The sequence below is a fragment of the Oncorhynchus keta genome, chromosome 3 (genome assembly GCF_023373465.1).
Source record: "Oncorhynchus keta strain PuntledgeMale-10-30-2019 chromosome 3, Oket_V2, whole genome shotgun sequence".
Taxonomy (NCBI): domain Eukaryota; kingdom Metazoa; phylum Chordata; class Actinopteri; order Salmoniformes; family Salmonidae; genus Oncorhynchus; species Oncorhynchus keta.
In genome coordinates this window covers 10,784,498-10,809,728 of record NC_068423.1, presented here as the reverse complement: position 1 = coordinate 10,809,728, position 25,231 = coordinate 10,784,498, and the positions used below count along the sequence as shown (strand labels likewise).

The window sequence follows — 25,231 nt, the reverse complement described above, 5'->3', positions numbered from 1 at the left end:
ATGATAAACAACATACCGGTAAACATTTTAAACGTAACACTTTAGTTAATTTTCAATCTAGAAAGTGGCATCTGGCAACAACAAAAATATGAAAAGCGGAACCAAAAGTATTTGGAAACTTTGCCGGTTCGGAATAACGATGGACGTGTACACAATGCTTGATACAGGCCCGGTTCATACATAGCCACAGTTAGGATTAGTCACACATGTATTTGATACAGCTCAGTGATGCATGCCTGTCGTTTCGAAGTAAGTCTGCCAAACCTTTTTATTTGGTTGCTTGAAATAGCGTTGTGAATCTTTTCAAAGGTGAGCATAAAGGCCTTTTCTCATCAGGTCCGTTAAAAAAAATCAATACGACGCCATTCACACCAATTGTGAAATATCGTCCTGCTGCAATCCGGCCATTATTTATTCGAAACAGGTTTGATTTTTGCATATTTTCTCTTTCCAAAAATATATGTTGACCAATAGGAATTGTTTTCAGGGACACGTGATCTTTATCACAAAGGTAAACTTATCTGACAGACTGATCGTGTTCGTGTCTCAGCACAGGGAAGTATGTGATAAACAGCATGTAAACTTTAGCTTGTTTTACTTTTTTTTTTAACCTCATCATCATTTGACAAACTGATTCTAGGTAACTGTAACATATACAATTGTGTCTAGACATGGCAACGCAAGCACATTGAGAGAAGCGCAGGAAACTGCTTCCCAGCGAGCATTGCCTACACTCAGCAGCCGTAGCCAGGTATACCTAGATAGACCTAGAGCTATAGGCTAAGCTTGGTGTTATATCATTAGCCTATATCGTCATAAACAACAATTCGTACAAAAAACGCAACAGACTTGGTGAGAAAGGGCCTTAGGGGTGCAAAAACAATACTTTGATCATCCGCTAGTTACACTTTATGTCATGTTCAGCTATGTCATGATGCCATGTTCAGCTTTGGCATAATATTTCTGCAGCAATCTACATCTAATTTGAGAGAAACAGAAGTTATATGAGTGTCTTCAGAGTTGTCACCTGGAAATAGCTGGTGCTGAGTGAATCATGACAGAGCATAAGACACTGGTCATAGGTAGGACACAAGTCATTACAATAAATTCCTTTACATTATTATGCATTGTAGGATGTTTTAATACTGTGTCTCTTCATGTGCTTGTATTTGTGTCAATGTTTTGGAGCAGACTTTGAGCCTCGGGTGAATGACACTGCCCAAGGTGAACAGAACCAACAAAGCAGAACAGAGAAACAACTCTGGGTACGCAGTGAAAACTCTTTCACTTTCAACTTCTTCCCTGATGGTGCACCAGCAGCACAGGGGGCAGAAACTGCCCTTTCAGATGTGAAACACCAGTTTGCAGGATTACAGACAAAAACATCCACCGCTTCTACAGAACAGGGTTCTGGTTTTGCATTCAACTTCCAAATCCCTGTTAGTATACCAGGGGAGATGGAGAAAGAAATTGGCACACCAGTACCCTCAGGGGATGTAGCCCTGAAAGAGCCCAAAGAGGAAAAGCCTCAGGGCCAGAACGTTCAACAAGTAATTAAAGCACCTGAGCCAACCACATCTTCTAAAGCCAAGAAAAATAAGAAATCTGGTCATAAGAAAATTGCCAGCGAAGGACAGCAAAAACAGATGACAAACTTGACAGACACAGAAGGGACTCGTGGGGAGGATGGCACAATGCTGGTGGGTGATGGTGTTGTTTGAATTTAATATTTACATTTGATTCAGTGTGGCTGGTGTATATCAGTTCAACTTTTGGTTGTATTTTTCAGACTACAGAACAGCAGCTGAAAAGAGAGCTGGACTGGTGCATTGAGCAGCTGGAGTTGGGAATGGCTACTCTGAAGGCTACGCCAAAACAGAGTGGGTGTAGTTTAGACTCTATAATCCAATTGATCTCTGAAGTGTACGATAAACAGTATATTCAAATGTGAGATGTTCATAAAAACAGTGAAGAAGTAGATTGTTATGAGATGCATAAAAAGTTTGATGTGGGATTATATCTTGAGTCTTTGCTGTCTGTAGAGGAGGAGGCCTCTCGTGCCCTTAAGACGCTGCGCAGCTCCAAAGCCCCCCTGGCAAAGAAGAGGCAGGTGATGAGGGCCATGTCTGGGGACTACAGGAAGAAGATGGAGGAGGAGAAGCACAAGCAGTTCAAATTGATTCATGCTGGTGAGCGAGAGAGAAAGTCAGATATTAGTACAAATCACATTTTATTGGTCACATACACATATTTCGCAGATGTTATTGCAGGTGTATTGAAATCCTTGTGTTCCTAGCACCAACAGTGCAGTAATATCTAACGATACAGCAAGACACATAGAAGTTCACATTTAAACAGTCTTGAAGTGAAAAAAATAAACATGCAGCTTACACTAAAGTCAGACCAGAAATACTGCAAATGATGATAGATAGAAATATGTGGCAACTAAGTATTTATCTTTTTATATTGCAGCAATGACATCGGCTCAGGTCAAAGTAGTGGCAGACCCTGCTAAGAAGTCTATTTTCCACAGGAAAGCGGAAGGTAGAACAGAGACTCTACCCTTAAAATTAAATTCAAAGTGTCAACAAGATAATTTACAGGCACAGACTCCAAACACAAGTGTGCTGAACCAGGAGAACTCAACTTTTGTCTTCACTCCTGCTAATGAAGAGTTCTGCTTTAACTTCCTCTGATTTGCTCTGGGGAAGTATTTGCTCAAGAAATCAGTCTTACTCTATAGAGGAATACAAATGAAGCCATTTTTAAAGTTCTTTGCTTGAATGCTCTCCATCTGAATAATGGTTTTGGTTGATTATAATGCTATTGTTTGTGGTTTGATTAAGTATTGTAAACCTCTTGATTAATAAAATTGATTATTTGGGTAAATATCTGCATCACGCATTAATTCATTGAAGTTACATCAATCTACGACCATCTCTACATTTATTGAAACTGAAAGGTTAGCATTGTCCAGCAACAATGGTCTTGAGTTCAGGAGGGAGAACAACGTTACAAATGTGCCCATGGGGCAGCTTCAGTGTGTACTATTTCATGCCATAGTTTCTCTTGCTACTTATTTAGTGTATCTCTATCAATCAAATACTGTATGACTGGGGTAAATATACTGTACATGAGGTTCAAAAAGTCTTGACTGGGGAGAGTTTCCACAAAACCCTGACTGTTTCTGGAGCTAGGAATCATGGGAAATGAAGTTACCCACCCAAATGTTTACTTTAGGCATTAAGTTCTCAAAGAAAAATGACTACAACTACCAGGAATATTGACTACACAACTTTGGTCAGTCACCCGAGCAAATGTAATTGTAACACAAGCAAACGAGAAGTCTTGAAGACTAGGCAACTGAAGAAAAACTCGTTTTTACGGTAAGTTTAAATGCTTAAACTATTGTTTAATATAACTGTTGTTTCTTCTGTCCAACAGCTCTCTTAGTTTTTTACTTTATGCGTGTGCTTCTATATTAAAATGGTTAGATAAGCTAGCTAACGTTAACGTAGCTAGTTAGCTGTTGTTAGCACCATCCAAAAAGGGGCTACACATTTGCTTAGCCTGTTTTCTTAGCTAGCTACATGACAATGACAGAAGATTTGGCTACAACACATATAGTATGAGACCAGGCCAAAGATTGCTCGCTAGAAAACATTCCTCCGTGGCATCCTTTCTAAATTGGGTATCTTGTGTGCAGATTACAGCCGTGCAGTGGGAGCTTGCCTGGTCTGGGTTGAGAATGTCGGAGTTGAGCGACGAGGCGAGTGAATCGGAGCAGTTTGGTCTCAGTCTCTCCCTGTGGCTAGGGGACATTAACACTTTAGTACGACCTGAGGAATTGGATGTTCCCCTCGACCTCCACACCGCCTGCTCTATTGGCCAGTATGATGTGGTATCAGAGTGTATTAAAAAGTGAGTACCTCATCAATTGTGTTTGTGAGAGAGACTGGATGCTTCTCAACACTCATTGATAGTAATTTCCTGCTATGTCTTTTTTAGAGGGGGGGTGAATTTGGACAGCAAGAACATTGGTGGCTGGACTCCCCTGATGTATTCATCATATATTGGGCATGACAACATTGCTAATCTTTTGCTGGAGGCTGGAGTGAACGTTAATGCCACCACTGGCAAAGGTCTGACACCCCTTATGCTGGCAGCGAGCTGTGGGAATGAAAGCATTGCATACTTCCTTATACAGGTCAGATTTACTTTTCTGAATCAACAATTGTTCAAATTTTCACCATAAATAAACTTTAGTTTAGGTTTAATTTTAGTGTAATGGGTGGTGGTGGTTTTATTGTACACTATGAAACAATTTCCTAATTGTTTTATCTCCCAAAAGCAAGGTGCTGAATTGGAGCTGAAGGACTCTCGAGGCTGGACAGCCCTGTACCACTGCACCAGCACTGGCCACCAGCAGATGGTCAAGTTCCTGTTGGATAGCAATGCCAATGTCAATGTGAGGTGAGTATCGTCAGTCAAATTAATACAACCACAACCATCTATGTCCCACTATTCAATCATGAGGTGTGTAATGACACGTTTCTCACCTGCAGAGAGCCAGGGTCTGGCTTCACTCCGCTGATGGAGGCTGCTGCTTCTGGACATGAAATCATTGTACAATGCCTCCTTGACCATGTGAGTAGGTTTCCGTTTGCTAGTATTTACAGTACTGTCATTTTCATATGTTAGTCTCAAATACGTACCTGATGCAAATCTGTTGAAGGGGTACTAAACCTAGTTTGTATATGATAAATCTGGTCTCAGGGTGTCAAAGTAGATGAGCGGAACGCCAAAGGAGAGACCGCCCGTGCCCTCGCTATGATGTACGGCCACACAAAGATCGCCAGCCTCATTGACATGCGCTCTCCTAAAGCCAAAGCAGGTGCAGGGGAGGACTTGCATACTAAGAAAATTACTCTTTAAATCTGATACCTTTTTGTACCTCAACTTTTGGAACAATTGTGGTGGAGCAGTTTAGGTTCTCATTGCACCTACATTTGTCCCCCACAGGACACTTTGAGGACCTGAGCTCGTCGGAGGACTCTGACAGCAGTGCTCCCCCCAGACTGAGTCGCTTGAGTCGCAGCCGAGCCAAGGGCCCCAGCATCCACGATGGGCCTCAAGCCATTGCCAAATTCAGAGTGGGTGGCCCCAGCAAACACTCAGGTAGCGTTCTTTAGGTTACTTATCTATTACAGCTGTATCTATTCCACAGAATAAGTTCAAATGGTTGTGCTGAATCCAATTACTGCTCTGCTCCTAGATACTGTCCTGTTGGACCTTGTTTGATATAGCTATTATTCACATTCCTAGAGCCAGCTGTTGCACCCCCGGGATACATTGCATTCCGTGATGTCGGGGAGCAGAGTGAGGGCATGTGTTTCCGTGACGTCACCTCGCCTATCAACGAGCTGGATGGTCAGAGCAACAGCAGCAGAGGTATGGCTACATAGTTAAGCACACTTAACTGTTCACTTATTTGTCACTAGATCGTCCTAGAACAGCAGCAACTTTACACGTTTCCTCTACACAGATATACCAGTCTACACTTCTACCCATTCCGCCATGTTGCTAATCCAGCTGCTGTGATTCCGCTATAGATGAGAGCCCCTTCTTTGATAACGACATGCCCACCATGAGGAGCAGCAGTAGCAGCAGCGAGGGACTTCCCCGCGTGATCGGACTTAGCCGGGAGGGCTCGCTGGAGAGTAACGAGGTAACCACACACGGCACGGTGACTGCACATTGACGCATTCACATACCACAATGGTGATTCCATTGAGCCCTTTTGTCCTCCATTCACAATGTACCTTTGTCCTTTTTAGGACTCGGATCAGGCTAAAAAGAGCTGCTCCCGCCGCGCAAACAAGGGTCATCACGGTAAAGGCAAGGGTCGCCATGGTAGCAGTGAAACGGTGCAGCCCGGTGGCCCAGGGAACTGTGGGATGCGCTCGCCTGTAGGTGGTCGTCCCAACTATGCAGGTCCCAAGGCACGTGTCAGTGTTGTTGGATCACTATACATTCATGAATATTTCATGCTGTTCAGTGAGTTCTGTTGTGTTTTTCCCTCGAGCAGTGTCTAATCTATACCTGACCTTTGACCCCTGCCCTCTTGTAGGATCTGGCTGAGTTCCTGGAGCAGATTGGCTTTTCCAAGTACCTCCCCCTGTTGGAGGAACAGGACATTGACCTAAGGATATTCCTCACCCTCACAGAGAATGACCTTAAGGAAGTGGGAATCACGTAAGTCGCCGTGGTCTCTCACGTACCTAGCTTTGCCTCCGAAGCTCTCACTCGTAGTGTCTGACATATCCACATTCTATCGGCTACTGACTTTCTGTCCATCTCAGACCTACTCTAGGCACTATAGAATATTGCACGTCTCTCCATTCTGATTTACTTAGTTTTCTCCACTGCAGGCTTTTTGGACCCAAGCGCAAGATGACCTCAGCGATTGCACGTTGGCACAGTAGTGCCCGGCCACCTAGTGATGCTCTGGAGCAGGCCTACGCTGACCAGCTGGAGGCTGAGATGCAGGAGATGGCCATTCAGCTACATAAGGTGTCTACACGATAAAGAAGCAAAAACTAACCAAAACCTTATTTCTAAACCACTTCATCGCTCCTCTCCTCCCCCAACCCCTTTTTCTTCTCTGGTGTAGCGGTGTGAGGAGGTGGAGGGCCTGCAGAGCCAGATGTCTCAGGAGAAAGAATTGCGCACAGTGATGGAGGGATGCCTGATGGAGTACAAGATGGCCTGGAGGAAGGTGCACACAGAGCTGGTAGACAACCACAGGTTGGCCCAGGACATGAATGCCGTGCTAGAAAAGGCCCGCGCCTGCCGCTGCGAGCTCCTGTCTCGCCTCAGTGCCGACGGCAACGGCAGTCCTTACCACGGCGATGGAAAACTGAAAGGCGATACTGGTGGAAAAGGTGGGTGGCCGTGAGCTGCATTGTTGGATGACGGGGTCATTTGCATGGGCACAAAACCAAATATTCTTCTGCCACGCCTTTGGAAAGCAACTTATTATTTCTCTTCTCGTTCTTTCCCTCAGGTGGAGAAGGCTTGAAGTCCACCAGTATCTCTGAGTTAATGACAACACTGGATTCGTATGAAGAGGAGCTAGGTAGGACAAACTATCGCAGGTTTTCAAATCTATCCAGTGCTCGGATGCTAACCATTGTTATGAGAGTTACTGTTGTCTGAGTGTGTCTGGTTGTTTGATCCTGCCAGGGGAGACCCTCCAGGCTGTCCTGCAGAACCTGAGAAGACTGAGTGTCCCAGAGAAGGTCACAGACAGCTGGGAACAGCCTTAAGCAGTACTGGTGAGTGTCTGGGTGGGTATAGACGTTAGGTGTTAAAGCGAACCATCAACATGAATGGCTAACCATTCTTTAGGTAACTAGGACCCAATCAACATGGGTAAGAAATTCTGGGTCTCAATTTTATCTTCAAAAGGCTTCCTGAAAATGCTGACGGAGGGTGAACATGCCACCCTGAACACACTCAATGGACTGGGAGTGGGCCAGACCAGCTGGCCTGACTGGATACAGTGGGATGAGGACCAGTGTTCCCAGGCGCTCCCGAATGGGACAGGGGTTGTGGCCTCTAGCCTGGCCAAAGATGGAAGAGGCCATTGGCAGCTACTGCAGGGATATGACAAACGGGCAAGGGCAGCTGTCCCTCACATGCCTGTGCTGGTGATGGTGGACTGCTTCAGTTGAATTAGGAGGTGCAGTCGGGGGAAAGCTGATAAACCAGCAAGGCTGTATGGCTGTAGATCCTATACTATATGTAGGAGACACATGCATGCTGTGATCAATGATGCAGCCAAACAAAATAAAGATCACTCATGTTTCTAACTAACCTGATCTTTGACATGAAGAGAATACATGTACATGAATTGATCATTTTAGATTTTTTTTTAAATCTGGTTTTTGTTGCATGTTAGTGTCGTCCTGCTGAATGTAACCTCCCTTGTTAATCTTTCACCACACCTGTGTTACTGTCTTCTATAATGTTTAACTGTGTTTTGTGGGATGTTTTATTTTTTTCAAACTTTCCATTTTATTGTTCATATATGTTAAGTATGACTTCAGTGAATGTAGTGTGTAATCAAAAGCGCAATAAATATTGTCGTGGCAGTCTAAAACCTGTGCATTATTCGGTTAACTTTCCAGGCAATTTTATCTTAATGGTAATTTTTCAACATTGTAGTATACCAGTCTTACTTTCATTATTAATTACATGTTTAATTAAGGTGTAAGCACAATTTAGTCTGTGTAATCTATTCCTTTTCAAATTCTAGTTCCGTAAGCATTATGGCAATATGTCCCATTCAAAAGGTCACTCACTGACTGGTTTATGATACAGCTGAGTTTCAAAATATTTTATTGCCATAGAAAACAGTGGAGATTCCTTATCTGATGAATAAAGGCCACATCAAGACCGACCTCTATCGCTATTTACATACACATTGTTCCACCCAGCTGAGCAATACACAATAAAAAAATATTTAACATTTCAGCAAATATACAGTACTAGTCAAACGTTTGGGCACGCCCACAAATTCAATACTTTTTATTTTTACTTGTCAACTTTGTAGAATAATAGTGAAGACATCAACACTGAAATAACACATGGAATCATGTAACCCCAAAAAGTGTTAAAACAAATATTTTAGATTTTTCAAAGTAGCTAGCCTTGACAGCTTTGCACACTTAGCATTCTCTCAACCAGCTTCATGAGGGAGTCACCTGGAATGCATTTCAATTAACAGGTGTTAATTTGTGGAATTTCTTTCCTTTATGTGTTTGAGCCTATCAGTTGGGTTAAGACAAGTTAGGGGTGGTATGCAGAAGATACAGACCAAGTCCATATTAGGGCAAGAACAGCTCAAATAAGCAAAGAGAAACGACAGTCCATAATTACTTTAAGACATGGTCTGTCAATCTGGAAAATTTCAAGAACGTTGGATGTTTTTTCAAGTGCAGTCATAAAACTGGCTCTCATCAGGACTGCCACAGGAAAGGAAGACCCAGAGAAATCTGAAATGAACTGCATCTCAGCACCTCACAGAGTTCAAGTAACATACACAACATCAACTGTTCAGAGGAGACTGTGAATCAGGCCTTCATGGTCAATTTGCTGCAAAGAAACCACTATAAGGACACCAATAATAAGAGACTTGCTTGGGCCAAGACACACGAGCAATGGACATTAGACCGGTGGAAATCAGACCTTTGGTCTGATGAGTCAAAATTTGAGACTGGGTTCCAACCGCCGTGTCTTTGTGAGACGCAGAGTAGGTTAACAGATGATCTCCGCATATGTGGTTCCCACAGTGAAGCATGGAGGAGGTGTGATGGTGCTTTGCTGTAGACACTGTCTGATTTATTTTGAATTCAATGCACACTTAACCAGCATGGCTACCACAGCATTCTACAGCGATATGCCATCCCATCTGGTTTCCGCTTAGTGGTACTATCATTTGTTTTTCAAACAGGACAATGACACAAAAACACACTTCCTGGCTGTGTAAGGGCTATTTGACCAAGGAGAGTGATGGAATGCTGCATCAGATGACCTGGCCTCCACAACCCCCGACCTCAACCCAATTGAGATGGTTTGGGAAGAGTTTAACCGCAGAGTGAAGGAAAAGCAGCCAACAAGTGCTCAGCATATGAGGGAACTCCTTAAAAATGGTTGGAAAAGCATTCCAGGTGACTACCTCGTTAAGCTAGTTGAGTGTGCCATGGGTGGCTACTTTTTAGAATATAAATATATTTTGATTTGTTTTTGTTACTACATGATTCCATGTGTTATTTCATAGTTTCGCTGTCTTCACTATTATTTTACAATGTAGAAAATAGTAAAAAAATAAAGAAAACCCCTTGAATGAGTACGTGTGTCCAAACTTTTGACTGGTACAGTACAGTGTGTATGTATGTACGTACACACACATATACATATACACATATATATGTATATATATATACAGTTGAAGTCTAAAGTTTACATACTTAGGTTGGAGTCATTAACACTCGTTTTTCAACCACTCCACCAATTTCTTGATAACAAACTATTGTTTTGGCAAGTCGGTTAGGACATCTACTTTGTGCATGACAAGTCATTTTCCCAACAATTGTTTACAGACATATTATTTCACTGTATCACAATTCCAGTGGGTCAGAGGTTTACATACACTGAGTTGACTGTGCCTTTAAACAGCTTGGAAAATTCCCAAAAATGATGTCATGGCTTTGAAGCTTCTGATAGGCTAAATGACATAATTTGAGTCAATTGGAGGTGTACCTGTAGATGTATTTCAAGGCCTACTTTCAAACTCAGTGCCTCCTTGCTTGACATCACAGGAAAATCAAAAGAAAGCAGCCAAGACCTCAGAAAAAAAATGTGTAGACCTCCATAAGTCTGGTTCATCCCTGGGAGCAATTTCCAAAAGCCTGAAGGTACCACGTTCATCTGTACGCAAGTATAAACACCATGGGACCACGCAGCCGTCATTTCGCCCAGGAAGGAGACACGTTCTGTCTCCTAGAGATGAACGTACTTTGGTGCGAAAAGTGCAAATCAATCCCAGAACAACAACAAAGGACCTTGTGAAGATGCTGGAGGAAACAGGTACAAAAGTATCTATATCCACAGTAAAACAAGTTCTATAATCGACATAACCTGAAAGGCCGGTCAGCAAGGAAGAAGCCACTGATCCAAAACCGCAATAAAAAAGCCTGACTGGCTTGCAACCGCACATGGGGACAAAGATCATACTTTTTGGAGAAATGTCCTCTGGTCTGATGAAACAAAAATAGAACTGTTTGGCCATAATGACAATCATTATGTTTGGAGGAAAAGGGGGGATTCTTGCAAGCTGAAGAACACTCTCTATACTATTATTCTGAAATGTCACATTCTTAAAATAAAGTGGTAATCCTAACTGATTTAAAACAGGGAAATTGTACTAGGTTTAAATGTCAGGAATTGTGAAAAACTGAGTTTAAATGTATTTGGCTAAGGTGTATGTAAACTTCATACTTCAACTGTATATATACACACACACACACACATACATTATTGTGTTCACTTAACTTTGAGTTTCTGTCATTGTCAAAGGGAGCACTGAATCGGCCAGCGGGCTCATCTCAAACTTTCAACAGTGCTCCATAAGGTACATGATCCCCCGTTCTCCTCTCCGACTGGTTTAATGAATTGGACTCCAGTTTTACCGACCTATCTTCCAATACAGCCATCCTGCTACCATGGCCACCCCCCTGTGGACCCCAGTCTTTGGAGAGGCCAGCCTGGAGTGTGAGACCCAGGCCAGTGTGAGCCAGGTGAGGTGCGCTCCCTCTCACAGAGAGCTGGCTGGGAGGGGGTGGAGCTGAGGGTCAGGTGTACTCACACAGGTGTCCGCAGCCAGCCGGGCAGTGAGAATTGCTCTTTAACCAGTTCATCACGTGCTCCAGGTGCCCGCCATGACTGCAGCCTTGGCACCACACAAACAGCCCCTTCACCACATGGTGGCACACGGCACAAACACTGGCACACTGGTGGCACCTGGGGAACGGGAAAAGAAGTTGAGTGGCTATATTGCACAACTTTCCAAATGTCCTCTTGCCTGGCTCCTCTCTAAGTTTCTTCCTCGGTTCCTGCCTTTCTAGTGAGTTTTTCCTAGCCACTGTGCTTCTACATCTGCATTGCTTGCTGTTTGGGGTTTTAGGTTGGGTTTCTGTGTAGCACTTTGACATCTGCTGATGTAAAAAAGGGCTTTATAAATACATTTGATTTGAGAGTATCTAGAAATATGTCATTTGCCATTTAGTTGCACTGTTTCTCATTAGGTTAGTAACGCTTCACTTAACCATTTACTGTGTTAGGTAGGTCAAAGTTATACCGGTCACAGATCCAGCCCCTGTTGCTCATGGGCCGTTTGCAGTTGCTGCAGTTGACGTGCAGCGTGGTGGATGTCTGGTTCAGACAGGTGATGGCGCTGCAAGTGCTCAGCTTGATGACCTCGTTGGACACGTTCCACAGCTCGAAACGCTGCAGCAAGTCAATGTAGGACATGTACCAGTGCTCCTGAAATAGGGTCACCGCTATTATTAGAACATGCAGAAATAAACAAAATATTTGTCCGCTTGGAATACATGCAGATTACCAAGACTCTAACCTCCATCATTATTTAGTCAATCAAGCAGTTATTTGTAAACCAAATCAGCTATGTTAAATCGTTCAGAATTCATCATCCAAATTAATTTTATGCGACACAATCATTGAATTTGTATTCTGGTTCAGGAACCGACCATACATATTCTCAACATTATTCCTATTAGAAAGCTTCAGTTCTTCAACTGTTATATCCCTAGCTCTGACCTGAGTGAGGTCGTCGATCTCCTTGCGGATGCGGTCTCCCAGGACGATGAGCACCGAGACCGCCATCTGCACGTCGCCCTGCTCGGCGTAGTGGCTCAGCATCTCTCTGACCACGGGGCAAAAAAAGCGGGAAGGGAGGTGGGGGCTGAACAGCGGCTGCGAGATGGCGATCAGGGAGAGGGACTCTATGGGCGTCAGGCACATGACCTCCGCCTCGTTGCCGCTGGCGTGCGGCGAGTCGGCCTTGTCCTGCTGCAGGTGCTCCGGGACCGACGGGTTGTCCATGATCTCGTGGCGCAGCGGGAAGGCCTCCTGGGGGAGCGTGTACTCCTGTTCTTCCACTGAAAACACCGGAGAGAGAAGAATAATGCTCAGCAAGTACTAAGCCTAGATCATAGACTAGCTATGAAACATGGCTGTAACCTTCATTGAAATGGCATTTGACATATACGGTTATTGGAGGCTATTGGCTACATCAAAGGTCAAATAGGGGGTGCTTATATTTATCCCGCTTCACTGCATGTACAAGTGGGTAACCTGTACGAGTGTGAGGTGTGAAATGGAAATGTGTTTTTTTTTTTAATCAATGTATGTCCCCAACTCCCCCTTGGACATCCTCGGAGAGTCCAAGTCATCAGTGTTGAATGTATACGACCTGTGTTGGGGTCAGACTCACCGGCCTGGATTTCGTGCTCCATAGAGTAGAGGTCATCGTCATCCAGCTCAGCGTCACCAAACATGTACTCCGCCTGTCCCTCACTCCCCTCGGTCTCCTCATTCTCTGCAGTGGGACAAATCTCTGTATTGTTTACTCATCTATTGCATCCATCATAGTAAAATGTGGTTCACAAAAACAACCTATATGTTGATTAATTTCTTCGGTCAAGTGAATGTTTTTAGAGTTTACTCTCACCGTCGTTGTTGCTGTTGATGAGCGAGTTCCCAGGCTCCAGGTGAATGTTGTCCTGTCTGCTCTCTCCTTTACTACGGTCCAGCCTGCTCTCCGTCCCCATCTCCTTCATACTGAAACTTGGGCGGACACAAAAACAGGATTTTAGTTTGTCCACACTATTTTTCAGCTTATGCGTTTTATGTAAAGCCTGTGGTCAGTACCTGTTCATTAAAGGAAGGTTGCCCAGTTTGCTGATGTTATTTGGACCAGGTGTCGAGAGGTTCGCTGGATCTGAGAACATGAGCCGAAGCATCGTCCATGTAGTAGAAACCTTCAAATGGGGAAATATGAAATAGGTTTGTTAGTGATCCTTAAAACTCTACTTAGTTCCACAACAATGTTTAATTGGATATGTGTAAATGAATGCAGCTCATCTCTGAGGGGAAGACTGACCAACCTGAGGTCTGTTGAGCTCCTTGGCCACCTTAGCATTGTGGTCGCACAGCTCGGCGAAGGGTTTGCCGCCGAGGAGGTAGAGGCGCGCCGTCTTGACAAACCAGTCCATGCGCCTGCTCTCCAGAGACGACTCGAACACGCTGAGGGCGCTGGAAACATGGGCAAACTGCTCCGTCAGATCGGGCTTCTTGAAGAAGAAGATTGGGTAGCGGCGGTCGCCACCCGGGTAGGGTTTCCTGTTGGAGTCGCCACTGATGAGGCTCTCCTTGGCGGCAAAGGCAAGGTCGCCAAACAGGCCGAAGCACAGCCCCTCGGGGTTGGCCCGGTCCACGGGCCGGCTGGCGTCCTTGAACATGTGCTGGTAGAGTGTGCTGTCCTTGGAGCCTGACAGCAGGAAGTAGGGGTCATGCTGGTGGCGCCACACGATGCCCGTGGTCACGTCCTTGTGCTCCTCGAAGGTGGCAAAGGGGATGAAGGGCCGTCGGACGTCCCACACGTAGATGTTGTGGTCCACCATCATGGAGCAGGTGGCCAGGTGCCACTTCCTCTCAGGACGCCACTTGACCCGTGCCACCGAGGCAATGGTCTGGACGCAGTAGATCTCTTTGGCCCGGTTGGTGGTCATGTCCCACACCTTCACCATCTTGTCCCGGCCACCAGTGGCCAGCCAACCCCTGCAGGCAGAGGTCAATACATTAGCAAAGTGGCTGTTGATTAGAGGTCAACCGATTAATCGGAATGGCCGATTTCAAGTTTTCATAACAATTGGTATTTTTGGACACCGATTGTGGCCGTTTTTTTGTTGTTGTTTTTTTTACACCTTTATTTAACCAGGCAAGTCAGTTAAAGAACACATTCTTATTTTCAATGACGGCCTAGGAACGGTGGGTTAACTGTCTTGTTCAGGGGCAGAACGACAGATTTTTACCTTGTCAGCTCCGGGATTTGTTTTTGCAAATTTCCGGTTACTAGTCCAACGCTCTAACCAACCTGCCTTACATTGCACTCCAAGAGGAGCCTGCATGGCTACCTGTTACGCGAGGGCAGCAAGAAGCCAAGGTAGGTTGCTAGCTAGCATTAAACTTATCTTATAAAATACAATCAATCTTAACATAATCACTAGTTAACTACACATGGTTGATGGTATTACTAGTTTATCTAGCGTGTCCTGCGTTGCATATAATCGATGCGGTGCCTGTTAATTTCTCATCGAATCACAGCCTACTTCGCCAAACGGGTGATTATTTAACAAGCGCATTCGCAAAAAGAGCACTGGCATTGCACCAATGTGTACCTAACCATAAACGCCTTCCTTTAAAATCAATACACAAGTATATATTTTTAAACCTGCATATTTAGTTAATATTGCCTGCTAACATGAATTTCTTATAACTAGGGAAATTGTGTCACTTCTCTTGCATTCCGTGCAAGCAGAGTCAGGGTATATGCAGCAGGTTGGACCACCTGGCTCGTTGCGAACTGTGTGAAGTCCATTTATTCCTAACAAAGACCGTAATTAATTTGCCAGAATTGTACATAATTATGACATAACATTGAAGGTTGTACAATGTAACAGCAATATTTAGACTTAGGGATGCCACCAGTGGCTGTTGTCGATGTGTTCCTGGTTCGAGCCCAGGTAGGGGCGAGGAGAGGGACGGAAGCTATACTGTTACACTGGCAATACTAAAGTGCCTATAAGAACATCCAATAGTCAAAGGTATATGAAATACAAATGGTATAAAGAAACAGTCCTATAATAACTTCAACCTAAAACTTCTTACCTGAGAATATTGAAGACTCGTGTTAAGAAGAACCACCAGCTTTCATATGTTCTCATGTTCTGAGCAAGGAACTTAAACGTTAGCTTTTTTTACATGGCACATATTGCACTTTTGCTTTCTTCTCCAACACTTTGTTTTTGCATTATTTAAACCAAATTGAACATGTTTCATTATTTATCTGAGGCTAAATTGATTTTATTGATATATTATATTAAGTTAAAATAAGTGTTCATTCAGTATTGTTGCAATTGTCATTATTATAAATAAATGAAATAAAAATAGGCTGATTAATCGGTATCGGCTTTTTTTGGGGTCCTCCAATAATCGGTATCGGTGTTGAAAAATCATAATCGGTCGACCTCTACTGTCGATTCAGGTGAATCAACAGCCACACTGTAAGCAAGAATGATTATTGTATCTAAAGAAAATTCACTTTAGATGAATGGTCAACCAATGCAAACATTAATGCATTTTCAACATGTCTTTCTCTAAAGTTTCTCCCTACCTGTCATCGGGGTGCCAGTCACAGCAGAACACAGGACCGGTGTGGGCTGTGAACATCCTCTCATACCGGTCAGGCCTCCGGATGTCCCACAGCTGGACGTTACCGTTCTCAAAGGAAGCAGCAAAAGTAAAGTAATCCTTCATGCTGAACTGAACATCTCTTACACTCTCCGACTGACCTGAAAAAAATAACATTGATAAACAGGAATGTTCTCAGGCCAGGTACATTACCATGTCGTGCGACTATGTTGTTTATTTAGTAACTAATAAGATGCTGTTTGTTTTGTATCCCAGAGGCATTCCTGGACATGAGCAGGGCCTGGTTTCCCAAAAGCATCTCAAGGTTAAGTTCATGATTAGAACCTTCGTAGGAGCATCGTTAAATCACCCAGCTGTTTCCCAAACCAAGTCGCACTTCAAAAACTATTGTTATTTACCAACTGCCACAGACCACTCATAGAACAGCTAAGTGCATCGTTAGATGCTTTTTTTGCCCTTCTGCGTCACTTTATACACAGAAGATCTCTGCTCAACATAGAATCAAGTTGTTTATCTGTCTCTCTGTGACCGCCGATAACTTCGGAAAGAAGTTGACTATAAATACAAAGTTGCCAATGTCTTTGCAAGTGACGGAGAAAAATATGTTCTAAATGAAAACTGAGAACTGCATTCCTACATAGGCATATACATTTAAATCATATGGGAATCAATTTCATGTTCAGTCAATTGAGTTCTATTCGATGCTACACTGTCTGTAATTTTGCCTCAATATATTTAATGTGTAACAACATGTGCGTAATGATGTGCCAAATTAAAATCGGAAATTTAGTGCATTATAGGGTAAGCATTAGAATAAGCCACCTCAATATTTTGCAGCCGTAAGGTGATAACTCTAGGAGCTGATCTGTCATCAGTATTGTGGAATAATTATTATGTTATGGTAAGATTTGAATGGAGAAAGCGGATCAAAGAGCAGTGTTGCCTTTCTTCCTATCAGTATTGATACATGCTCCAACAACGCACTCAGCGAACATTCTTTCTGCGTGGTGTTTTGGGAAGCGCATGTTACATCTTCGGCCATTGTAAGAATGATGCATCGTTAAAACACTTGTAAGCCTAAAATGCATCGCTATCGGGAAACCAGGCAGGTATTTCTACACTCCACCCAAGGTGTTACTCCTGGGTTCAACCTCAAAAAAGTGCAAGAACTATCCACAGACACACATACCTGAGAAGGTGCTAACGGACTCCTTCTTGCGCAGGTCGAAGCACTTCATGTAGCCATCCTGGGAGCCACTGAGCAGCATGTAGACTTCGGTGGGGTGGAAGCACACCTTGTTGACCGTGCGCTTGTGCTCGGTGAACAGCTGGTCCTGCTTGTTGCGCGACGGCTTGCCCAGGTTCCAGGTAACTACCGCCCCGTTGGTGGCAGCCGTGGCCAGCAGGTTCTCCTCCATCTGGTGCCACATGACGTCGGCACAGCTGAAGTTGAGCGAGGGCTTGCGGCCCACGCGCAGGTTGAGCTTCTCCACAAACTGCTCCTCCTCCAGGCCGTAGATCTTGAAGATATTGCGGCCGGCCACCACCACCTGTGTGGCATCGCGGCACACACTGATGGCGTTGGCGGGGGCGTCCAGGTGGCAGAACATGGTGCGTCCGCTGATGGCACTGCCGCCCAGGGCTGTGGTTACCCGCGACATCTTCTCCATGGCCTGGTGGGGGACAAAGAAGGGTGGCTGGGGAAATTATATTGGGAAATTCCAAAAGAATGCCCATAGTTTCGCCAGAAGATGGCACTGCTACTATGAAGAGAGCTCAGTTTGGTACTTGAGCTGTGCTGCTGGCAGTGGTCTGTCACATATTTATAAGACCCTGTAATCTCTAATTCATTTCAATGGACTTACTCCAAACAGCAGCAGCGATCCTCTCTGCCTCTAGAGAAACACAGAGGCCTCCTCATACAGTCCTGTCAGAGGTCACCAGAGAAAAGTGTCATTATCCTCCACTTCAACAATCATCCACACGTATATGTTAATCTTGTAGAGCTGAGAAAGGGAACCCATTCAGTAGTGGGTCTGTAGGTTTTTGCTCCAACCAGCCAGCCACAACCTGATAGTAGGCCTAACCAGTATCTACTTAGACAAAGTCCCTTCCTGTTCAGGTGCTGAGGTCCAAGCTGGAGCAAAAACCCTGACTGTCATTGCAACTCTTCAAAATCAAATGATCTTTAAAGAGTAGCTACACGGATACATCACTGAGGCTGAGACAATTACTGCAAACAGATTAAACATTCACAAGTTACAACAAACAGTACTTACCTACAACCCAATAGTCTTCTATAACATGGCTCAAGAGAATATTCACCCCACTTTGCCCGAAGTGCATGGCGGACTGCTTAATGCTCCCAGCTCTCCAGATTTCTGCAGATTAGAACAGAGGGGCGCATAAAACTAAGATGACCATTCATTGCTGAAAACAATGTAACCACTGAGCTTTCCAATGTTTAGGGAAGTGTACGACCTGCCATTTGAATTGTTTATAAATATTAGCTAGGATCTGGCTAGGGTAGCTAACGTACCTAGCTATACTAATTGTGTCGTTCACGTTCTCGATATGACCTCACAACAAGACTGAGACACAGCCAATGAATGCATTTCAATAAGGAACATTTGTCTTCTAATTTGCAAGCAGACATCACCTGGGAGCTGACTATAAAGCTTGCTAGCTAACGTTAACTTGCTAAAGTACTTAACGTTAGTTGCAACATAGCAGTCGGATGACATGATGCTAATTATTTTACTTGCAGGTTCAGAATATTTGTTAACGAGAAAGGTACCGTTATTTCCCAATATAAATGTTTTCAGTGCACAACAATTGGGGCTAATTTTGGAGGACTGACCTTGCTTTTGTAAAAAAAAAATGTTGTTCACTGCACTGGAGAACCGGAAGTTGTAACTGTTATTACCATGAATCTAGCGAAAACAAGCATAACAAAACGGAAGTACATGTTCTGAAAGGAATTCATTCATCGTTCATACTTTGTTTTGTAACATTTTATTACTGTTCTATACATGTGAATGGTAAGTGTTTTTCTACCTTTTATTATTCTGACATCATCACTTTGAAGTCGCAGCTGTTCTTCCCATACAGTTTCAGTTCATGCACCTATATCTATTGAATAGGCTATTTTGGGCCAGAATGAATATCAAAACAGATAGTAGGCCTATTGAACTGTGAACTGAGAATGAGGCTTGTTCTGTTCTCCAATGTATATAAAGGTTTAGATAGCAGCTGCCATCTGCAGTGTGTCAGGGGAAAAGGCCCTCCTCCCTCAGGAATTTTGAGGAATAACAACATTCCCCTGTGTAATGTCCACTCAGGTCTGAGGTGGTTTTGGCCCATTAACCCTTTATAAAGCAATGAGTGGAGCACTATTCACCTGTGAAGACCCAGCTGTCTGGAGAAAGTTATATGGGAAATACTGGGAGGTAGTGGAGGCCAAGTCCCTTGGGAAGGGCAAGAAGTCTGGAAAACTGCTTCCCTTGGATAAATGGTAAGTGTGGCACATATATGATCCCATTACCAGGTATCAATGAAGAGCAGACTATCATCACAACTACAGTCAATCTGTCACATTAATTAACATAAACACACATAGATTTGAGCTTTCAATTTATCAGGACGGGGAATCCTTCAATGACATTTATGCATGCCTTTTGATTGATGTAAGTAAACATGGGATATTTAGTCTGAGCCTCGTCTCTGGCCAGGTATCAAGAGGAGCTGCCTGTAGCCATCGCTGGGCGTGCTTATAAATACGTCACCCAACCAGAGCTGGTGAAACTGATGGAGTGGAAGCTCACTGTAAGTAGTGCAGACAGATGCATAGCTTTATTGACTAAGTAGTAAGTGAATGTTTCTGATATTCCAGGTAATAATTTGAAATTAAAATAAAATACAAATTCTAGTAACTATACTTTCCTTACTGTCCATGACCAAAGAAATCTCTTTAAACTCCCTGCTCCCTGACTGGTTGTGAAATGTCTTGGCACTGTATCACCTGCAGAGGGGGAAGTTCCGTCCGCGGCTGCAGCAGCTCGTGGCCTCGAACAGTGATGAGATGGTGGAGAAGTGCTCTAGAAAGGCCTTCAGTCTCCTCCCTGACGTCCAGGCAGCCATCACAGAACTCAGCTCTCTCAAAGCCCTGGGCCCAGCCACCGCCTCAGGTCAGCAGCACCCAGGGGCCGTCTGTCTGGTTCGCAGGATGAGAAAACACTTTTTAGGCAATTTTTAAGACTGACAAGACCGAGAAGGCTGACATGTTTTCTTCCTTTCAAGAGTATAAAAAAAGTAACCTAGACAATGTTGGTTCAGTCACCTTAATGGGAAAAATTGATTTAGGCATATCAATCTCATAAACAAAGCTCACAATGCAGGACAGAGGTTCCCAACACTCTGTTAAAGCATAGTTAATATTCAGGAAACTACAGCGATCTGGTAAGGGGCACAGTTTAACTTGGACTATCTTTGACTGGCCTTTGTGTTCCAGCTGTATTGGCAGCAGGAGCTCCCGAGCAGGCTGCATTCATGGCCGACGAGGCCGTTGGAAGTATCCCTGGACTGGGGCCCATCCAGTACACACCCAGGCACTATGCTCTCTACCTGAACAAGATGGCTACACACACACAAACACTTAACAAAGGTGAGATAGCAAGTGTGTGTGTGTGTGTGTGTGTGTGTGTGTGTGTGTGTGTGTGTGTGTGTGTGTGTGTGTGTGTGTGTGTGTGTGTGATGCACATTTGTGGATACATATTTAGTGGGTCCAAATATGATCTATCTGCAACATTGTAGTTTTGCTCCATGTGCATTAGGCTTCCTCCTGGTGTGTGTGTAAGAGACAGAAGGGGGGGTACTATACCCGCGATGTGGTAACCCCATGCCGTAATCTATGCTGACGTTGTTTGTTGACCCGCCTCCATCTTCCTCAGTGGACAGCGAGCAGGACTGGACCCCCCATAGGGTGGAGCTGTGTTTGTGGGCATGGGCGGTAGCCAATCAGCTGCAGCTCCCCCTGCTGAAGGATGTGAATCTAGAGAACAGCCTTCCCAATAAGTCAGACCCGGAGACCAATGACAGGCCAGCTAAGAGACAGAGGACCAAGTAAACCTTTTTTCTTCAGAAAACTACCTTGTAAAGCCTTTAATTTAACAATAGAGAATATGACTGGGATGAAAGAATGTCAGGCTACCTCAACATTATTGCAGTAGTGTTTTGTCTTTACGGTATGTCTAGTTTTACAGTGTAACGTGCAAATAAACTTCAAAATTAAATCTTTAAACAGTATTTAGTTAGCATCTGGTGCTTGGTTAACTCACCCCATGTACCCACAATGTGTAGTGCCACTTGATGATACTTTTGTATATATAGTGTATGTGGACACCCCTTCAAAAAAAACAATTTACTAGGCAAGTCAGTTAAGAACAAATTCTTATTTTCAATGACGGCCTAGGAACAGTGGGTTAACTGCCTGTTCAGGGGCAGAACGACAGATTTGTACCTTGTCAGCTCGGGGATTTGAACTTGCAACCTTCTGGTTACTAGTCCAACGCTCTAACCACTAGGCTACCCTGCCGCACCAAATTAGTGGATTCGGCTATTTCACCCACACAACCGTTGCTGACAGGTGTATAAAATCAAGCACACAGCCACGCAATCTCCATAGACAAACATTGGCAGTAGAATGGCCTTACTGAAGAGCTCAGTGACATTCAACGTGGCACTGTCAAATGATGTCACCTTTCCAACAAGTTAGCTTGTCAAATTTCTGCCCTGCTAGAGCTGCCCTGGTCAACTGTAAGTGCTGTTATTGTGAAGTGGACACGTTTAGGAGCAAAAATGGCTCAGCCACGAAGTGGTAGGCCACACGAGCTCACAGTGGGACCGCTGAAGCGCTTTGTCCTCAGTTCCAACACTCACTACTGAGTTCCAAACTGCCTCTGGAAGCAACGTCAGCACAATAACTGTTAGTTGGAAGCTTCATGAAATGGGTTTCCATGGCTGAGCAGCCACACACAAGCCTAACGTCGGCAATGCCAAACATCAGCTGGTGTGGTGTAAAGCTCGCCGCCATTGGACTCTAGAGCAGTGGAAATGTTTCTCTGGAGTGATGAATCATGCTTCACCATCTGGTAGTTCGACGGACAAATCTGGGTTTGGTGGATGCCAGGAGAACGCTACCTGCCCCAATGCATAGTGCTAACTGTAAAGTTTTGTGGAGGAGGAATATTGGTCTGGGACTGTTTTACATGGATCGGGCTAGGTCCCTTAGTTCCACTGAAGGGAAATTTTAACGCTACAGCATACAATTAAATTATAGACGATTCTGTGCTTCCAACTTTGTGGCAACAGTTTGGGGAAGGCCCTTTCCTGTTTCAGCATGAAAATGCCCCTGTGCACAAAGTGAGGTCCATATAGAAATGGTTTGTTGAGATCGGTGTGGAAGATCTTGACCGGCCTCCACAGGGCCCAGACCACAACCCCACCTTTGGGATGAATTGGAAAGCTGACTGCGAGCCAGGCCTAATCACCTAAAATCAGTCCCCAACCTCACTAATGCTCGTGGCTAAATGGAAGCAAGTCCCCACAGCAATGTTCCAACATCTAGTGGAAAGACTTCCCAGAAGAGTGGAGGCTGCTATTACAGCAAAGGGGGGGCCAACTCCATATTAATGCCCATGATTTTGGAATGAGATGTTCGACGAGCAGTGTCCACATACTTGTGATAATGTAGTGTATGTACAAGGTGGCTCGTATAATAAATATAGCGGTGGGATGATGAGACATTTCCACAGTATTGTTCTTTATTCGTATTGTTCCTAAATTAAAGCAAATACAATGAACAGTACAAAATAAAACCAAAATATATACAATAGAAAATGGTTCAGTTCAGAACATTTAAAAAGTACAACACATCATGAAATAATTAATGAGGACTTTAATATAAACTATCCATATTTACATAAAATTTAGTTTTCATTTGTTTCTTGGTGACCCAGAGAAAAATAGCCTCTTTGTTAATTTTTTACAATTATTTTTTTGTAAAGCTGTATTGGTACAACCTCTGGTCTGGATTTGGAAACTTAACTGCCGAAGCTTGGCACCATTTTATCAATGCAAGATAACAGCCAGTGAAAACTACCACAGCAGCACACATGACCTTAAACCAAACTGCCTCAATTATCCATAATATTGTACCATATTCTGCATTCAAAACCTCCATATACTGGTATTATAATGGTCTAGAGATGGATGAAAACAACTTGGATAACTGTTGATAGTTGTATGTTGGTCAAACCATGTGTGAATTCCACTGCTATCAAGTTAGAAGGATACTGAGAAAGCAATGTGCTGGTTTGCTTGCTTCGATTCTTATTGAAAATAAGTTTATCTGGCTAATGAGCTACAGTAGCTTGCCTCATACAGTACTGCATTACAGTACCCCATGTTCAAGTAGTACACCGCTGACACATACTAGGAGAAGGCTTGGTCACAAGCATCAGCTTAAAGCAGATACTGCATATTAATATCATTAAGGTTGGTTGATCTACATATCCATAAAATATAAAGATCAGATCAGTGATGCAGTGCAGTGATCCTCCTAACCGGATGCCTTTAATCACACACAAACGCAACAGCCAAGTTTAGGGTGTAGATGCATTGGATGTAACAAGGCATTATCCGTAAGAGCACAACGGATTGTGGTAAGAAGGTAATACCTATGAAAGCATCAAATAAAGAGCAAAATGGCACTATAACATATTGGCACAATGACATGTTCAGTTTATCACGTTACAACAAGTGCAACAACAACAAAAAAAGCTCACCTATGACAAAACACGTGGGGTCTGGAATATCTAATAACAGTATAAATCTCAAGTATGCTTGCTACAAAAGTTGTTGCATTTAGACACGGACAAGCAGAGAAGGAATGAACAGGGAAAGTTGTTCGAGAACGGCTCCATAGAATGATGTCAACTAAGGGGTTTGACGCCTCCAAGGAAAATGGAGGGCACGTGGCAAGATGGTACGTTGGTTCCACTCTCTTTTAACAGTGACGTCCTTTCATTGGGATGTGGTTCAACAACAATACTACCTTCAAGGTGTTAGGCTATTCATGGACACTGACAAATATATGAGGGGGGTCTTCAGACCGCTCACTAAAAAGGTGGTGCTGGTGTTCTAATAAAATGGATCACATGATACTACTGTATGATTGGCTGGCTGCCCCTATTCTACTCATGCTATTCTTCACCAGGCCCACCTATGTAGATGAAAACAAAAGACAGCAATCAAATCAACATCATGCGGCCTGTCACATTTACTGAGAGAAGAAGAGATTTTACACTGGTGGAGCCCCAGGTTCTGTTAGAACTGAGCCCTGCGTAACAGCCATACATCACTTCCGACGCCCGAGGCGTTGTGATGGGCACACGACAAGATATGAAGGCACACACAGCTGCTTTACGACCCCAGTGGTGTTTTATAAGTTGTGCCACCTCCATTCCTCTTTCTCTATTCCCCCTCTCCCTGCATCGCTCACAGTCACACTTTGGCACATGGCAAAGTTGTCACATATCAGCCTGTAGATGACACTTGCTCCTTCATTACAGTGTTTCTGCCTCTCCCCCCAGATCCTCGGCTGTCTGGATGAAGCAGACAGCTTCATAGCCAAAAGGAGAGTGGGATTGGATGGGTTTTTGTAAAAGATGTGTTGTTAGTGCTGCTGTCTTTGGAGGCGGCCTAGGGCCAGGTAATTTGGCTTACAGATGGATAATAAACCACTCCTGACGACTTTTCTCTGCCTGCTTAATTAGGATATATGCACTTCTTATTTCCCCTGACGGCTGCCTCATATGCCATGGTGAAAAGAGAGAGGAAAAAATGAGCATGTCGATGAATACAGAGTTGGAGACGTATTTGAGACTGATCATACATTAAGATCAACTAACTTAAAGGGGCAGTGCAGTTAAAAACGTTTTTAAAAAAACACTATGAGGTCGAAATAACACTGAAATTGTGAAGATTATCATAATGCCCTTTTACTGTAAAAACTGTTTGGGAAAAAATCCAGTGGGATGGAGTTTTTTGGCCCATATCGTGACATCACAGTCAACCATGGTTTGCCAGTGCTGTG

General features: G+C 43.9%; 4 protein-coding genes across 11 annotated transcripts; 3 read left to right on the top strand and 1 right to left on the bottom strand.

The window, feature by feature from the left end:
- Positions 1-13: 13 nt before the first annotated feature.
- Positions 14-2,889, top strand: c3h8orf33 (chromosome 3 C8orf33 homolog). Of its 5 annotated transcripts, none has more exons than XM_052488839.1 (6): positions 14-309; positions 970-1,082; positions 1,192-1,647; positions 1,791-1,880; positions 2,043-2,189; positions 2,473-2,889. In XM_052488839.1, the coding sequence occupies exons 2-6, from the start codon at positions 1,055-1,057 to the stop codon at positions 2,694-2,696; spliced, it is 945 nt and encodes a 314-aa protein (XP_052344799.1). In that variant the 5' UTR covers positions 14-309; positions 970-1,054; the 3' UTR covers positions 2,697-2,889. The 5 variants fall into 5 exon arrangements, with proteins under 5 accessions (XP_052344799.1, XP_035612250.1, XP_035612251.1 ...); XM_035756357.2 differs by having other exon boundaries at positions 1,192-1,700; positions 1,790-1,880; XM_035756358.2 differs by having other exon boundaries at positions 14-424; positions 1,192-1,700; positions 1,790-1,880.
- Positions 2,890-3,236: 347 nt separating this feature from the next.
- Positions 3,237-8,164, top strand: anks3 (ankyrin repeat and sterile alpha motif domain containing 3). 2 transcript variants are annotated; one of them, XM_035756373.1, is made up of 16 exons: positions 3,237-3,386; positions 3,707-3,921; positions 4,009-4,207; positions 4,352-4,473; positions 4,566-4,647; positions 4,777-4,894; positions 5,023-5,178; positions 5,326-5,451; positions 5,613-5,728; positions 5,838-5,969; positions 6,131-6,255; positions 6,432-6,573; positions 6,674-6,944; positions 7,067-7,138; positions 7,246-7,337; positions 7,471-8,164. In XM_035756373.1, the coding sequence occupies exons 2-15, from the start codon at positions 3,749-3,751 to the stop codon at positions 7,326-7,328; spliced, it is 1,917 nt and encodes a 638-aa protein (XP_035612266.1). In that variant the 5' UTR covers positions 3,237-3,386; positions 3,707-3,748; the 3' UTR covers positions 7,329-7,337; positions 7,471-8,164. The 2 variants fall into 2 exon arrangements, with proteins under 2 accessions (XP_035612266.1, XP_035612265.1); XM_035756372.2 differs by having other exon boundaries at positions 5,838-6,002.
- A 222-nt stretch (positions 8,165-8,386) lies between these two features.
- wdr24 (WD repeat domain 24) lies at positions 8,387-19,015 on the bottom strand. Of its 2 annotated transcripts, none has more exons than XM_035756374.2 (12): positions 18,938-19,015; positions 18,357-18,458; positions 17,943-18,004; positions 17,267-17,750; positions 16,040-16,217; positions 13,752-14,424; positions 13,516-13,625; positions 13,316-13,431; positions 13,079-13,183; positions 12,403-12,743; positions 11,924-12,108; positions 8,387-11,586 (listed from the first exon to the last, which is right to left on the bottom strand). In XM_035756374.2, the coding sequence occupies exons 4-12, from the start codon at positions 17,745-17,747 to the stop codon at positions 11,418-11,420; spliced, it is 2,358 nt and encodes a 785-aa protein (XP_035612267.1). In that variant the 5' UTR covers positions 17,748-17,750; positions 17,943-18,004; positions 18,357-18,458; positions 18,938-19,015; the 3' UTR covers positions 8,387-11,417. The 2 variants fall into 2 exon arrangements, with proteins under 2 accessions (XP_035612267.1, XP_035612268.1); XM_035756375.2 differs by lacking the exon at positions 18,938-19,015 and adding an exon at positions 18,875-18,930.
- On the top strand, positions 18,603-21,381 carry zgc:112496 (uncharacterized protein LOC541336 homolog). Of its 2 annotated transcripts, none has more exons than XM_035756378.2 (6): positions 18,603-18,870; positions 19,419-19,591; positions 19,809-19,902; positions 20,105-20,264; positions 20,588-20,740; positions 21,027-21,381. In XM_035756378.2, the coding sequence occupies exons 2-6, from the start codon at positions 19,458-19,460 to the stop codon at positions 21,200-21,202; spliced, it is 717 nt and encodes a 238-aa protein (XP_035612271.1). In that variant the 5' UTR covers positions 18,603-18,870; positions 19,419-19,457; the 3' UTR covers positions 21,203-21,381. The 2 variants fall into 2 exon arrangements, with proteins under 2 accessions (XP_035612271.1, XP_035612270.1); XM_035756377.2 differs by lacking the exon at positions 18,603-18,870 and adding an exon at positions 18,975-19,118.
- Positions 21,382-25,231: the final 3,850 nt, after the last annotated feature.